The sequence below is a fragment of the Pistacia vera genome, unplaced genomic scaffold, assembly GCF_008641045.1.
Source record: "Pistacia vera cultivar Batoury unplaced genomic scaffold, PisVer_v2 Contig97, whole genome shotgun sequence".
In the NCBI taxonomy this organism is placed as follows: domain Eukaryota; kingdom Viridiplantae; phylum Streptophyta; class Magnoliopsida; order Sapindales; family Anacardiaceae; genus Pistacia; species Pistacia vera.
In genome coordinates this window covers 112,076-125,411 of record NW_022196856.1, presented here as the reverse complement: position 1 = coordinate 125,411, position 13,336 = coordinate 112,076, and the positions used below count along the sequence as shown (strand labels likewise).

At 32.2% G+C, this 13,336-nt stretch overlaps 2 protein-coding genes across 2 annotated transcripts; both read right to left on the bottom strand.

Annotated features, from left to right (window-relative positions):
• Nucleotides 1–243: 243 nt before the first annotated feature.
• LOC116121178 (iron-sulfur assembly protein IscA, chloroplastic) lies at nt 244–2,965 on the bottom strand. The gene is made up of 3 exons (XM_031407127.1): nt 2,806–2,965; nt 1,950–2,171; nt 244–543 (listed from the first exon to the last, which is right to left on the bottom strand). Exons 1-3 carry the CDS (start codon nt 2,963–2,965, stop codon nt 401–403), a joined length of 525 nt encoding a protein of 174 aa, XP_031262987.1. The 3' UTR covers nt 244–400.
• Nucleotides 2,966–4,350: 1,385 nt separating this feature from the next.
• LOC116121177 (ras-related protein Rab7-like) lies at nt 4,351–9,453 on the bottom strand. Its single transcript, XM_031407126.1, has 7 exons — nt 9,438–9,453; nt 9,300–9,326; nt 7,830–7,929; nt 6,308–6,454; nt 5,723–5,803; nt 5,464–5,609; nt 4,351–4,562 (listed from the first exon to the last, which is right to left on the bottom strand). Exons 2-7 carry the CDS (start codon nt 9,305–9,307, stop codon nt 4,499–4,501), a joined length of 546 nt encoding a protein of 181 aa, XP_031262986.1. The 5' UTR covers nt 9,308–9,326; nt 9,438–9,453; the 3' UTR covers nt 4,351–4,498.
• Between the last annotated feature and the right edge of the window lie 3,883 nt (nt 9,454–13,336).

Below are 13,336 nucleotides of genomic sequence, written 5' to 3'. Positions count from 1 at the left end.
GAATGCATGTGTTAAGAACTTCTTGGACCTAGGAATAACTTAGTACGCTCGTCCACGAAAAGAGTAAATAACATCAAAGCATTCATATATATATAACGGCTAATAGAAGATTCAAGATCCTCTCTTGATCTGAGTTCTACTAAGTTTTTACAGATTTAATAAACCTGTTTTTATGAACATGCCGAGAAGGTCTCATCTAACCTATTCATCAAATCATGCGAGAATGGAACTCGGCCAATAATGTAAAGTGAGTTCGGAAGTTAGCAGAACCCAATGGAAATTTGAAATGCAGCAGAAATATTAAAATCATGTAATTATACTACATAATTTTAAGAGTTTCTTTTTTACACAATCTACTCGTGATCTGTTCAATATTTAAATTGTTTTTGTATATATAATTTCACATCTCTGCTGCAAAGGATTTACCACAACCGCAAGTTTGCGTGGCGTTTGGGTTCTTGAAAGAGAAGCCTCCACCGATGAGAGCATCACTGTAATCCAATTGCATTCCAAACAGAAAGAGGAGGCTTTTCGGATCACAAACTGCAACCATTGAAGATGGGACATATGAATAAGTCATACAATTACAGTAGAGAGAGGAAAATAAAAACAACAGTGCCAGAAATGTTACACATCTTTTTTATCTTTATAATGATCGAGAAACATTCTTTTTCTGATCATTAACTTACTTTTTTTTTTTCTTAATAAAAAAGAGTTGAATATGTAATTGAATTAGAATGGTTGAATTCCTTTAACTAGGTGAACAAGTTGAATTTGCAAAAACATGTTAAGTGGACCAAATGGAATAAATGGCATTGTCACACCATTCGATTTATAAGAACCGTTCATTAACAAATTACACAAGCTATGATGAGTCATTTGATAAACGAAATTCACTTATTCATTTAATAATGTTATATTGTTCAAGTTATGTTAACCATTTGAAGAAATGGGTGACATATAAACCAGTTTATAACCCCTAACTTGCCACGGTTAAAACACTGACTTGCTAATATCAATTAACCACTACTCATTTCTGTCTTTCAAAGTTAAGGGAAGCAGATGTTACACAATCAGTGAACTTCTATTCTAACTTCAAATTTAAAAGCCGTGAACGGGGAAGATCAGTGCTGCTTTACTAACCACGCAACCCCCATATCAGAGACCAAAATTTTTATCTCTAATCAGTTCCACTATAATTTTCCCTAACTATCCCCACGATTGTCCTCTCAAATATGGATAACTCAAATTTTCCAATACATGTCAATCTCAGATATGTACCATTCTAAACATTCCTAATAATCCCCAATATCATTCTCTAAAGAAAATATCTAAATTTAAAATTGATGACACATTAATTAGTTCAATAGACAAGTCTCCAAAAGAAGTCCACAAGAGCAAATGAGAAAGATAAGGAGGCACAAGCAAACATAAACACATACTCACATATGCATAATAGTACTTATGATATCGAGAAGAGTTCATATCCTAAGTGCCCATTCACTATGGCTTATCTTTTTGTCAAACGAGTTTTTAAATTTTAGAAGTTATTTTTATTTCTTGTTCTTATTTTGATTACAGCTTTCTAAAAAGTTGTTTTATCTCCACTGAGAAAACCTCAAAAGTTTGGACTTCTTAACTCTTCTAGATCTCATTTCTCTTTTACTTAAAAATGTCAATGACCCTCAAATAGTATCGACCTTTAAAGTTAAATTACACCACCAAACTCTCCACAACCTCAAATAGCTGTTTAATTGAAAAATTTTCATAACACTCTACAATCCTAAATGCTACTTCCACAAAATACAAGCTCTACTCAAAGGAAATGTGCCACTAACACATACATCATGTCATAGAACAACACACCCACACAACCAAGCAAAAACTAGCACAAACCCCAAAACAACTATACTCAATACACAACAGAAACAAAGAATCAAACTACTTACCAATCACAAAACCATCATATTCCATAACTGAATCATCTGGTCTCGCATTCGCCTTGCTCTCAAACTCCATCGTGTATGACATGCCCGAGCATCCTCCCTGTTTAACTCCAATTCTTAAGCACAAATCCTCACTACGCTCAAACCTCATTTTATTCAAATGCTTCAGCGCATTCTCCGTCACTGAAATCGCAGGACTTAACCCCTCCGCGGGAGGCACCGCAACTGAAACATAAGATCGGCTCATTACGAAATTAAAATCATATTAAAATGTAAATTTAATTAACAAAAAATATCCTCATCAAGCTTCAAAAATTTTCAAGTTACAGCTAAAATTACACAACTAATCAGATTATCGATAATATTTCAAAAATAAATAAATATAAAATACTAAATTAGCTCTAATATTCTAAATTACTCTCTCTTTTTAACAAAATTACTCAAAACAAAGTTTCTTAATTCAAAGCAATCCTAATTAAGCGTCAAATAATTGCAATTTGCTGCTTTATTATACGTCCAATTACTAAAATATGATAAAAATTAATTAAATTAATAAAAATAATTACAATAAAATTACTTATTTAAATAGACGATTATTTATTAATTAAAAAATTAAACGACTGATTTTCTGAAAAGAAAATTGCTTAGCTAAAAGTGATCCTAATTAAGCAAAAAAAATCAAATTACAGTTTAATGACGCAATCAATATTGCAAACATAAATTAAGAAAAAATAAAATTACTCAAGGAAGAGGCTCATTAGTTTTCAATAAATAAATTAAAGGACCGATTGATCTTTCTATAAATAAAATCAAAACGATAAAATTATATTTGAAATTTCAAAAAAAAATGAATACGTACCTGGAGTCGATGACGATCGAACTGAAATTGATAATCGACGGCCAAGATTCGGTCTTGAGAACCGGAGAGAAGCTGGGCCTTGAGGTCCGGAGACTGACGGCGAGTGGTTGGGAAGGCGAAGAAGAGCGGGGCTACGCGAAGTCACTGTAGAGAACGCCATTGGAGAGAACGGAAATGAACAATGTGTTTCACAGTTTATTTTTGGCAAAATAAAACTGGAAGTTGGTGGTTGAGATGGCAAGACACTGACCGTTAAAATTTTCAACGAGGCTTGGTTGACTCGTGGAGATAGATCGGACGGTTGAGGAGTTTCATATTTTTTTTGTTTTTTTTTTATTTTTGTATTTTTGAGGCTAAAATTGCATTGATAGAAGATACTTTGAGTTGCTGATTTGTCTTCAATCTGTTGGGTTTTTTTTCAAATTAATTAATAATTCAATTAAATTATTTTTAAAAATTATAAAAAAAATTATGTTAGTTAAAAATATTAAACTATCACATTTATACATGAGTTTTGCCTCATGAAACTTACATTTTTTTTTTAATTTGGATTTTAATTAAAAAAAATTGATATACAAATGTTTCAAATCGGTTCGGTAATAAAATTCCACGTCAAATAAAAATGAGTTGAAATTTTTATTTTATAAATGTCGTTAAGTGGTATTAATATAATCTAATAATTGTTTATCTTTCAATCCGTTATAGTGGCATAAAAATATATTTGAGCTCTCATCTATTGACTATTATACAAACATGTCATTTCATAATCACTTTTAAGTATATATAAGTAGTATTCTGAAACCGGATCCGAGGTGTCACCCAACCAAGAGGTTGAGTCTCGGGTTGACCGGTTAAATCAACGATCTAATCTGTGATCTAGTAAGTTTAAAAACTAACAAATACACCCCTAATAAATAACCTCAGTTCTTATAAATTTGAAATATAGTAAATAAACCCCTATAATAGTTAGGGTTCCAATTTTCTTGGCTAAATTATGACTGATTCCAACGACCAAAATTCAATCCGACACCACCACCTGAACCATCGATTTCCACTCTACAAAATCTCTCTAATCGCAGTACTTGGTAGTCCCTCGTTTGCCAGTCGTGAGTCGTGACTCACATATACCGTTGTAATTGGGTTGAAATAGTGGAAAGCGATAACCCGACCCAAAGAAGGCCTCGGGTCTTGGTCCAACTAGCTAAACTGGTCAGGCCGGTCTGGATTTCAGAATAGGGTATATAAGTATGAAAATTCTTAAATCCAAACATTTGTATTCTTTTAAAATTTGGTTTCCCTGTTTAACAATATTAGATAACCGTTTTTCACACTAGAAAGTTTAATTAAAATTTATTTTATACAATTATGGATGCTAGTTAATACTAACGACATTGATAAACGAAATTCACATTCTAACATTAACATATTATAAAGAGAGAAAATAAATATAATTTTATAAGTTTGTCGAAGTTGTAATCTGTTCAAACAAAATAAACACATTAAATGATTAAAAGTACCAATGCAAGTATTTTATAAATGGTACTATACAAGAGATTAATTAATTAATCCTCCCAAAATAATACTAATAATAATGATAATAATAGGAGGGGGAATTAATATAATGAAAGAATTAATTAAAAAACAAGAAAATTAGAAATGGGTTCAATATTTAATTAGGCAAGGAATTTGTACTTCAGCATGCACAGCCTCCTCTTTGCTCAACTTCAGAAACAGTTTCAGAAATGCCCTGGAAATATCTGCAAATACAAAGGCTATTTAATCAGTCTCAAACAAAACCAATAAAATAAAAATAGTCGATATTATAGCTGTTCGAGTCCAACCAAGTAGATATTACTCTTTCTAAACAGCAGACAGTATTTTTATTATGCTCATGGATACGTTTTTGGGTTTTACGCAAATGCTATCTCATCCTAAGGTGTTGCTAGATGGAAAGGTATTGTTAATATCCATGAATGATAAATGATAGATCAAATTGGCAAATTAGGAAAATTGGACACTATCATATTCATATAGCTTTGTATCGGCTAAGTTAACGAGTTGTAGATAAGTGAAGTCGCACTGCTAACATATGTCACAAGGTAAATCATCGCCTCTTAGGCCCCAACTAATTTTATAATAGAGGTCAATGATTGACAATAACTCCCTCCGACATAGTTTACAACTTTCATCGTACTATACTCTCCAAAGAGTAACTCTTGTCAAAATCTTCGAGGGTGCTAACTTGGAATTCTAAAACATGTCTACTTAGTTAAAGGGAACTCAAAGCTTATAAAACAATCTCAACTTTGATATACTATTGCATTTGTCAAATATCAAGCTCATATTTTCTAACAGCCTAAGCCCAAACGATAGCACTCTTTCCGCTCACAAATTTGGTTTAGGTTTGAATCGTCGTTCACCCAAAACTTGTTTATGTAGTTGAGAAAACTAAAGCTTATAAACCAATCCCAACTCTCATATACTAATGATGTAAAATATGATAGGTCTACATTCACTTAACTTTGTTACCACACTCGTCAGATCGACGCTTAGAATTTTTCAACATACAATACTAAAAAATCAATAATCTCAAGCGAACGAGTCGTGATAGACCAAGTAAAGGAGTGGTAAAAGTAAATTTGAAAAATTATTACTTACATGTCTTGTTGGTTTTCATTGGCAAGACCAATTTTGGCAACACAAAGGAATGCTTCATCAATGTTGTAATCTTCTTTTGCTGAGGTCTCAAAATAAGGCATGTTTCCTTTTGAAGCACACCATTCAATGGCTTTTTTCTCAGGAACCTTCACAAAATTATAGAAATAAATTATATAGCTTGAGTGACAAATTAAGAACAAATTTAATATCATTATTTTTGAGATGCAAATTAAAATGGACTTATTTTCAATTTTCATACCACTCTGCTGTTTCCTCCATCAATGTCAATCTTGTTTCCAAGTATTACAAAGGGAAATGACTCAGGATCAGCTGGATCTGCCTGGTCAATAGTAACAAATTGCACATCAAAACTTAATTTTGTAAAACATATCGAAAATTCTCAACTGCGAATGTTCCGACTATTTTTGAACGCCTATTCTTGATAATAAGAATACACTAAAAGATCAAAGTTCAATCAATTCTCTCATGTTAGGGAACAGAAAAAAAAAAAAAAAATTGTGTTTAATGTATTCTTGCCATCAGGAATAAACACCTAAATTTAAAATAAAAATGAAATCGTCTACAGTAAAGAACAACTGTTTAAACATTTAGTAAGATAAAAAAAAATGAGTACTAAATATAATTATTAGAGATTAGCATAATTAAAGAGAGTTTTATAAGGTGTCTTTTAGATTCTTTAGTGTTAGTTTGATGTAGAATCTAAATATAGTTTTTCATTTTCAAAACGAGGGATCCTGTGAAAACGTGTTTGATTGAAATGTTGGCAAAAACAGTTTTTTGAATATAATCCTAAAAAAGTAAAGAAATAGAAACATAAAGAAACCTGTTTGAGAAATTCTTCGCGCCAATTATGAAGCAATTCGAAGGATTTGAGAACATTTACATCATAAACAAGAACACAGCAATCTGCCCCTCTATAAAACGCAGCCCCTAGACTTTGAAACCTTTCCTGGCCTGCTGTGTCCCAAATCTGTTGATAAAATTAATAAATACATGCATATATATTAATTGTCTTTTGTGAAAGTCCTAGGCTCCGTTTGGTTTATTATTTGATAGTTTTTAGAATAATTTTTTGAAAAAGTTAAATTGGGCGGGTATTACGATGTAGGATTTGGAAACTAACAAAAATATCTCCTATGTTTATTTATTTACTAAACACTCCTATAATAAAATATTAAAAGTTAACAAAAATACCCCCAACCCACCCATTAAATACGGACAACCGGCCACCACCGCTGGAGGGTGGCCGGAGTGTTTTTGCAATTTCTAAAAAAAAATATTTGGGGGTGTTTAGTTAAATTAACAAATTTAGGAAGTGTAAAAGAAATTAAAAAATATAAAATAATATTTTGGGAATAATGACATTTTACTGTTTAACTTTTTTAAGAATACTAATAATAGTATTCCCAAAAGCGAAACAATCGAAACCCTAATTCTTTTAAAATCCAAACCATCATCTTACTAGCATAAATGTTTTAAAAGACCAAATTTTTTTTCTTTTTTCAGATTTCTTACACAAGTATGAATTTTAAAATATCAAGGGTCCGTTTGGTTTGTTATTTTGGATAGGATTTTGGAAATAGTATTGAGTAGTTGAGTAGGGCGATTATTGAGAGGTAAAATTTAAAAATTAACAAAAAAACCCCCTAGGTTTGCTAATTTAACTAAACACCCCAATATATAAAAATTTTGTAAAATAACAAAAACACCACACCCACCGACCCACAGTGCCAGATTCCGACCACTACCACCGGAATCTAGTCAGAATCTGACGTTATGATGCAGACCGGTCGGATCTGGTCGGTCGTGTGTCGATCTGGCTGTCAGCGACGGCCAATGGTCAGATCTGGTCGTCAATGGTTGCAAAAGGTCAGATATGGCCGTCAGCGATAGCCAAAGATATGGCCACCAGCGATGGCCAGATCGGCAAATTACCGACCAGTTTCGGTCGGTTGTACACCTAGATCGGCAAATTACCGACCAGTTCCAGTCGTTTGTACGCCGTTGTAATAGATTCAGGCTACCACCGATGGTGGTTGCCAAAATCTAGCAACTATGGGTGGGTGGGGTGTTTTTGTTAATTTTTATACTTTTTTCTGGGAATGTTTAATTAAATTAATAAACTTAATGGATCTAAAAGCAATTGAATAAAATATAATAGTATTTCCTAAATAATGAAACAAACAGTTATTTTGATAATAGGATTGGGAATAGGGTATGAAATAATAAACCAATCGGGCCTAGATGTTCGTAGCTAAGAATTTTCACGTATATATATGAACCATAAAAGAAACTTAATAGTTAATACTAAGAGTTTGTTTAATTTGCATAACAATGAAACTTACTTGCAAAGTGACCAATTTGTCATCAATTTGTAGCTCCTTTGTGACAAAATCAGCACCAATTGTAGCTTTGTATTGTTGGCTGAACTTATTGTATACATATCTAAATAACTAGTTAAGAATAAACGAAGCCATCTATGCCCAATTTAGTAAGAAAAACAAACATAAACCAATTAAAGTACATTAAAAAAATATCAGATTTACATGGTTAGGTAAAACCAAACCCTAATCTGTCAGTGGTTGACCCTACAGACTTGGTGGTGGCCACCCAGGGTCCAGCAGAATTTTCAAATTTTGCATAAAAAATATAAACTTCACTTTCTTTGACAACTATTTGGCGTGAACTTTACACTTTAACCTCCTCAAATGTAATTTCTAGAATTGATTTTCTTCGGTCCCTCTCATTTGTTAAATATTATACTTTAACCCGTAAATACTAAATACTCCAATCTACTTTAAATCTGTAGACTCTACTTTAGAAAAAGCAACAAGAGATCCCAACATGAAACATATTTTTGAGAGTGATTCTCAACTACAATCTTATCCACAAAAGGACCCTTTTTTTTTTGCAAAATATTAAATGTTTCTTCAAAAGTAACTTTTTAGGTATAGCTATTTTATCTATTTAAGTGCTTTAATAAAAGCACTTCTTGTAAGCTAGTGCCATATATAATCTTTCAATAATTTAACCTAATATCAATCGCCAAATCAGGCAATCACATGCCATATATCTCTGTCTTTATCTTCTTCTTCTTCTTCTTCTTGCCATTAATTAATTGGAAAAACACCACCAGCCAATTAATACTTCTTAATTTGTGTTTTTTAATGTCACCAACTATGCATTAAGCTTTCTGGGTTTTCAAATTAATGTTATATTTATGTATAAAAACAAATGGGTGACAGAAGAAAGACAGTGATTAAACAAATATATAAATAACAAACACTATAATCCAAATGATTGAAAATTTTCAAGACCATTGTTTTACTAACTGTCGGTTAACATTAAAATACAAAATTTCAATCTGATTAACTTACAGTAATAAATAGTGGTTCGGATTTAAGAAAATAATATCTCCATATATCAGAGAAGAACTCCTATTAAGTAGTATCAGAATTCCAAAGTACAAATTAATAGATAAGTTCTTTTAGATAGTATACACAAAAGAAATGGGCTACAACGGGTTCAGGTTGTAATATAAAATGGAAAACTTAAAATAGTATAAGTTTTGCTTACATTCTAATTAAGTTCCAGGAAACCGGAAACTAAAACATGAACAATACTCTCTAAAACACAACCAAACTAGATATTATAGCAAGTTCAAACTCAACTTTCAAAAACCAACCAAAAGAAATCAAAACGTTTACTACAGGACAATAGACAGGATACACATTTCGGATTCGGGTTTGCAAAGCGAGGTCAGAGATTTTTGAATTTAGGGGAAAAAAAAAACAATAATGATAAATAGAGGATACTGATTCATCAATGAAGTCTTTCCCACCCTGAAAGGATAATCAAATTTGCAAAAGCAGCAAGAAGTTCATCATCAAACCAAAAACATAACACCAAAAAAAAAAAAAAACAAAAAAAAAAAAAAGAAACAGAAAACATACCCACTATCTCCAAGAACAATACCTAAGCAAGTTTCTTCTCTTCATATTGATAGGCACTTCCATCTTCTTCTTCTTCTTCTTCTTTACAGAAGAAATAAAAGTTTGCAAATTAGTTAAGTTCAGAGAAAAAAAGAGAGGATCGTGAAGATGATAAGAAAAGCAAAACCCATCATCATCTTTTTTTAAGGTAGGTTGATCGCTTGAATCTTCTTGAATTTTTTTTTTTTTTTTTCTTTTTTAATTTGAGTGATGGAAAGAAAAGAAAACTTCATACATGTGAGCCCTTCTGCCAACCAAAACATATGAAGCTATAGCTTGGGCGCCAGCGAAGCTTGAGTTTCAAAATCAAATTTTAATAATTTAGGTGTGTGGCCATAACATTTGACCCCCAATCTATGGAAGAACAATCCCCCCATCCCTCGTTGAATTTAGACATTTAAAACTTAATCATGAAAGGGTAATCTTGTCAATTTGTAATATCATATTAGGTTTTTCGTTCTATATTGGTTAAGTTTAACACTTGAATTCGAAATTTGGAGGTAATACGGGTGTTTCTGAAACCAAGGGGGGAATATTCTTTTATGATAGCGTGGGTGAAAATGTTATTCATCCTTGGTTGTGTTATTAATTTAATCAAGAAAAAGCTCTTAGTTGTCTCGTGACCCTTTTGCCCTAACCTGTAATCAATATCTATCAATTAATTTATTTACAATCGTGCTTGCTTCCTTTTCATCTGAATTTTCATCCACCTTGAAATGGACAGCTTTTCAAATTAAAAGAAAAAAAAAAAATCATTGGTCAAGGTATTATTGAAATGGACAACCTTAATGTCGTAATAGGCGCCAGGATAGAGTTATTGATTAATTTCAACCCGATGGTGTTGAGATGAAATTAATTGAAGGCATCATGAGTATTAGATTGAAAAATTAAGAACAATGAATTATATATAATGGTGTCTATGTATACAAAATTTACATTATACATGAGACATGTCCTTAATTTACATGTAGAGAGAATCTTTACTTAAACTGTTAAACATTATTGCTCCGTTTGGTTCACAATTTTGTGTTTTTGGGAAAAGTTTTTTGAAAAAAGTTAAAAAAAAGTTGAATTGGGCGGGTATTACGATGTAGGATTTACAAACTCATAAAATACCCCCTATGTTTATTTTTTTACAAAACACCCCTTATAATAAAACATTAAAAGTTAACAAAAACACCCCTAATCCACCCTCAAATATGGACAGCCGGCCACCACCGCCGGAGGGTGGTCGGAGTCGCCGTAACAAAAACATTAAAAATATTTAGGGGTATTTAATTGAATTAATAAATTTAGGGGGTTTAAAAAATGTTGAATAAAGTTGAATAATATTGTGAGTTTTTGGGTATTTTACTGTTTAACTTTTTTGGGAATACTAAAAGTAGTATTCCCAAAATCCAACCAAACGAAGCCTATAATTTTGATTGGTCAACGTGTTAGAAATTGTAATTTTGGTTTTATATATATATATATATATATCTTTGCGTGGAGATATTATAAACTATTGGAATATTTTAATAAATTGAATGAAATAAATAGAATAAAAGTGGTGGTGTAAGTTGAGAATTTGAAAGATGAAATGTTAATGGATTAATGAAGGAGGTTTTAAGAATTGAAAAGTAGAAAGTGGAAATGGTAGAATTCAATGTTTTGTCCAACCTTGAATAGTATAAAAATGTGTTTTTTCTCTCATTTCAAACACACCAAAAAAAAATTTAATCTCTCATTTTCTTACTAGTTTTTAAGGTTTTCATTTGTTGAAGCTAGAGTTTAATTTAATTTGTTAGAATAGAAGAGTGGTGCTTCTCTTGCTTATTCATCTGTCGTTGTATGCTAGGAAACAGACGCTACTCAAATCTTATGCACTCAAGTGAGGGAGGCGAATCTGTTTTAAGGAAACTGTGTATTACACAAACCTCAGCATTCATCCTAAGGTTGCATTCTCCGGACTCTTCTTGTCATTTTGAAGGATTTTCTACACGTGATCACGTTATTGGTATTGTTAATTTTATTGTATTGTCATTTTATTTTATTGACATTTAATTCTATTGTTTTTATATTCAATGGGTTTATTATTGGCAATCACTAATATAATAGTTGATTATTTTATAACAATCTTAAAACAGATTTGATTTTATTAGTAACCGTAGTTCCTTTTTTTTTTTTTTTTTTTTTTTTTTTTTGTTTAAAACATTGGATTTTGATATTCCCAAAGGTTGTCATCCTTGTGCAGTAAAAGTGTAGTGGTGAAATTTGAACAGTACAATTTAGAGAAATTCTGTCTAAGGAGACTGGATTTTAAGAGGAATTGTTTGTGACCCCACCAGTGTTTCCTGGGAATTATTTATTGACTACTATTCAAAAAATTCGCACAATAATTTTTTGGTTTGGATTTTTCAAAAAATGACATCTGAATCAAACCCTAATGATGTGTCGAACCAAGTTGTAGCTCCCACACCAACTCATGTGACACCAGCCTTTGTTCTTATGAACCATACGGAAAAACCAAAAAAAACCATTGGAATGCATTTCAAGAGGTGGCAGCAAAAGATTTTTTTTATCTAACCACCCTGAATCTTGCGAGATTCTTGACTGAGGATGCTCCTATGCTCAAAGAAAATGAGCACGATGTTCAAGTTATCAATGTTGTTGATGCTTGGAAACATTCTGAATTTTTGTGCTGAAATTATGTCATGAATTTTCGGACAGATTCATTGCACAGTATGTACGCTTCGAAGAAAACGACCAAAGAATTATAGGAGTCTTTAGACCGTAAATATAAAACTAAGGATGTTGGGTCCAAAAAGTTTGTGGTTGGATGATTCCTCGATTATAAAATAGTGGACTCAATAGCTGTTATCATCCAAGTGCAAGAGATCCAGTTGATTTTACATGAAATTCATTTGGAAGGGATGGTGCTAAGTGAAACTTTCCAAGTAGCTACGATTATTGAGAAGTTACCTCCCGTATGGAAAGATTTCAAGAACTATCTTAAGCACAAGCGAAAGGAGATGAACCTTGAAAAACTCATTGTTAGACTTTGGATTGAAGAAGACAACAGAAGTTCTGAAAATAGAGGGTTTACTCCTACAGTGGCAAAAGCAAATGTTATGGAGCATGGTCAGAGTTCTAACTCTAAGAAGATAGGGAAAAAGGCCAAGCTGGGCCCGAAAGGAGGCATCTCTAAAAAGCCAAAAAAGTTCCAAGGCAAGTGTTTTAATTGAGACAAGATGGATCACAAAACTTCTGATTGTAGATTGCCAAGGAGAAACCGAATCAAAGAGGCAAATGTTATGGAGAATATTACTCAGGATGTCTCCAACATAAGTTTCTCTGCGGTGGTTTCATAAGTGAATCTGGTTGGGTCTAACCCAAGAGAATGGTGGCTTGACACTGGAGCCACTCGGCATATCTGCTCAGACAAAGGATTATTTAATTCCTTTGAACCAAATGAGAATGGAGAAAAGTTGTACATGGGAAATTTAGCTACTTCTAAGATTAAAGGCCAAGGAAGGGTGGTCTTAAAGATGACATCTAGGAAAGAGCTAACTCTAAACAATGTTCTGTATGTGCTAAAAATCCATAAGTACCTAGTGTCTGGTTCTCTGCTGAACAAGCATGGTTTCCGTATAGTTCTTGAGTCAGACAAAGTAGTTTTGTCAAAGAATGGGATGTATGTTGGAAGGGGTTATGTGAGTGATGGGTTGTTTAAGCTCAATGTTTGTGTTGTAAAACATAATAGCAATAATAAGAGAATTTCTTATGCTTATTTGCTTGAGTCTTCCTATGTGTGGCATGGTAGACTAGGAGACATTAATTATAATACTTTGCGTAAATTAATTAACTTAAATCACATACCT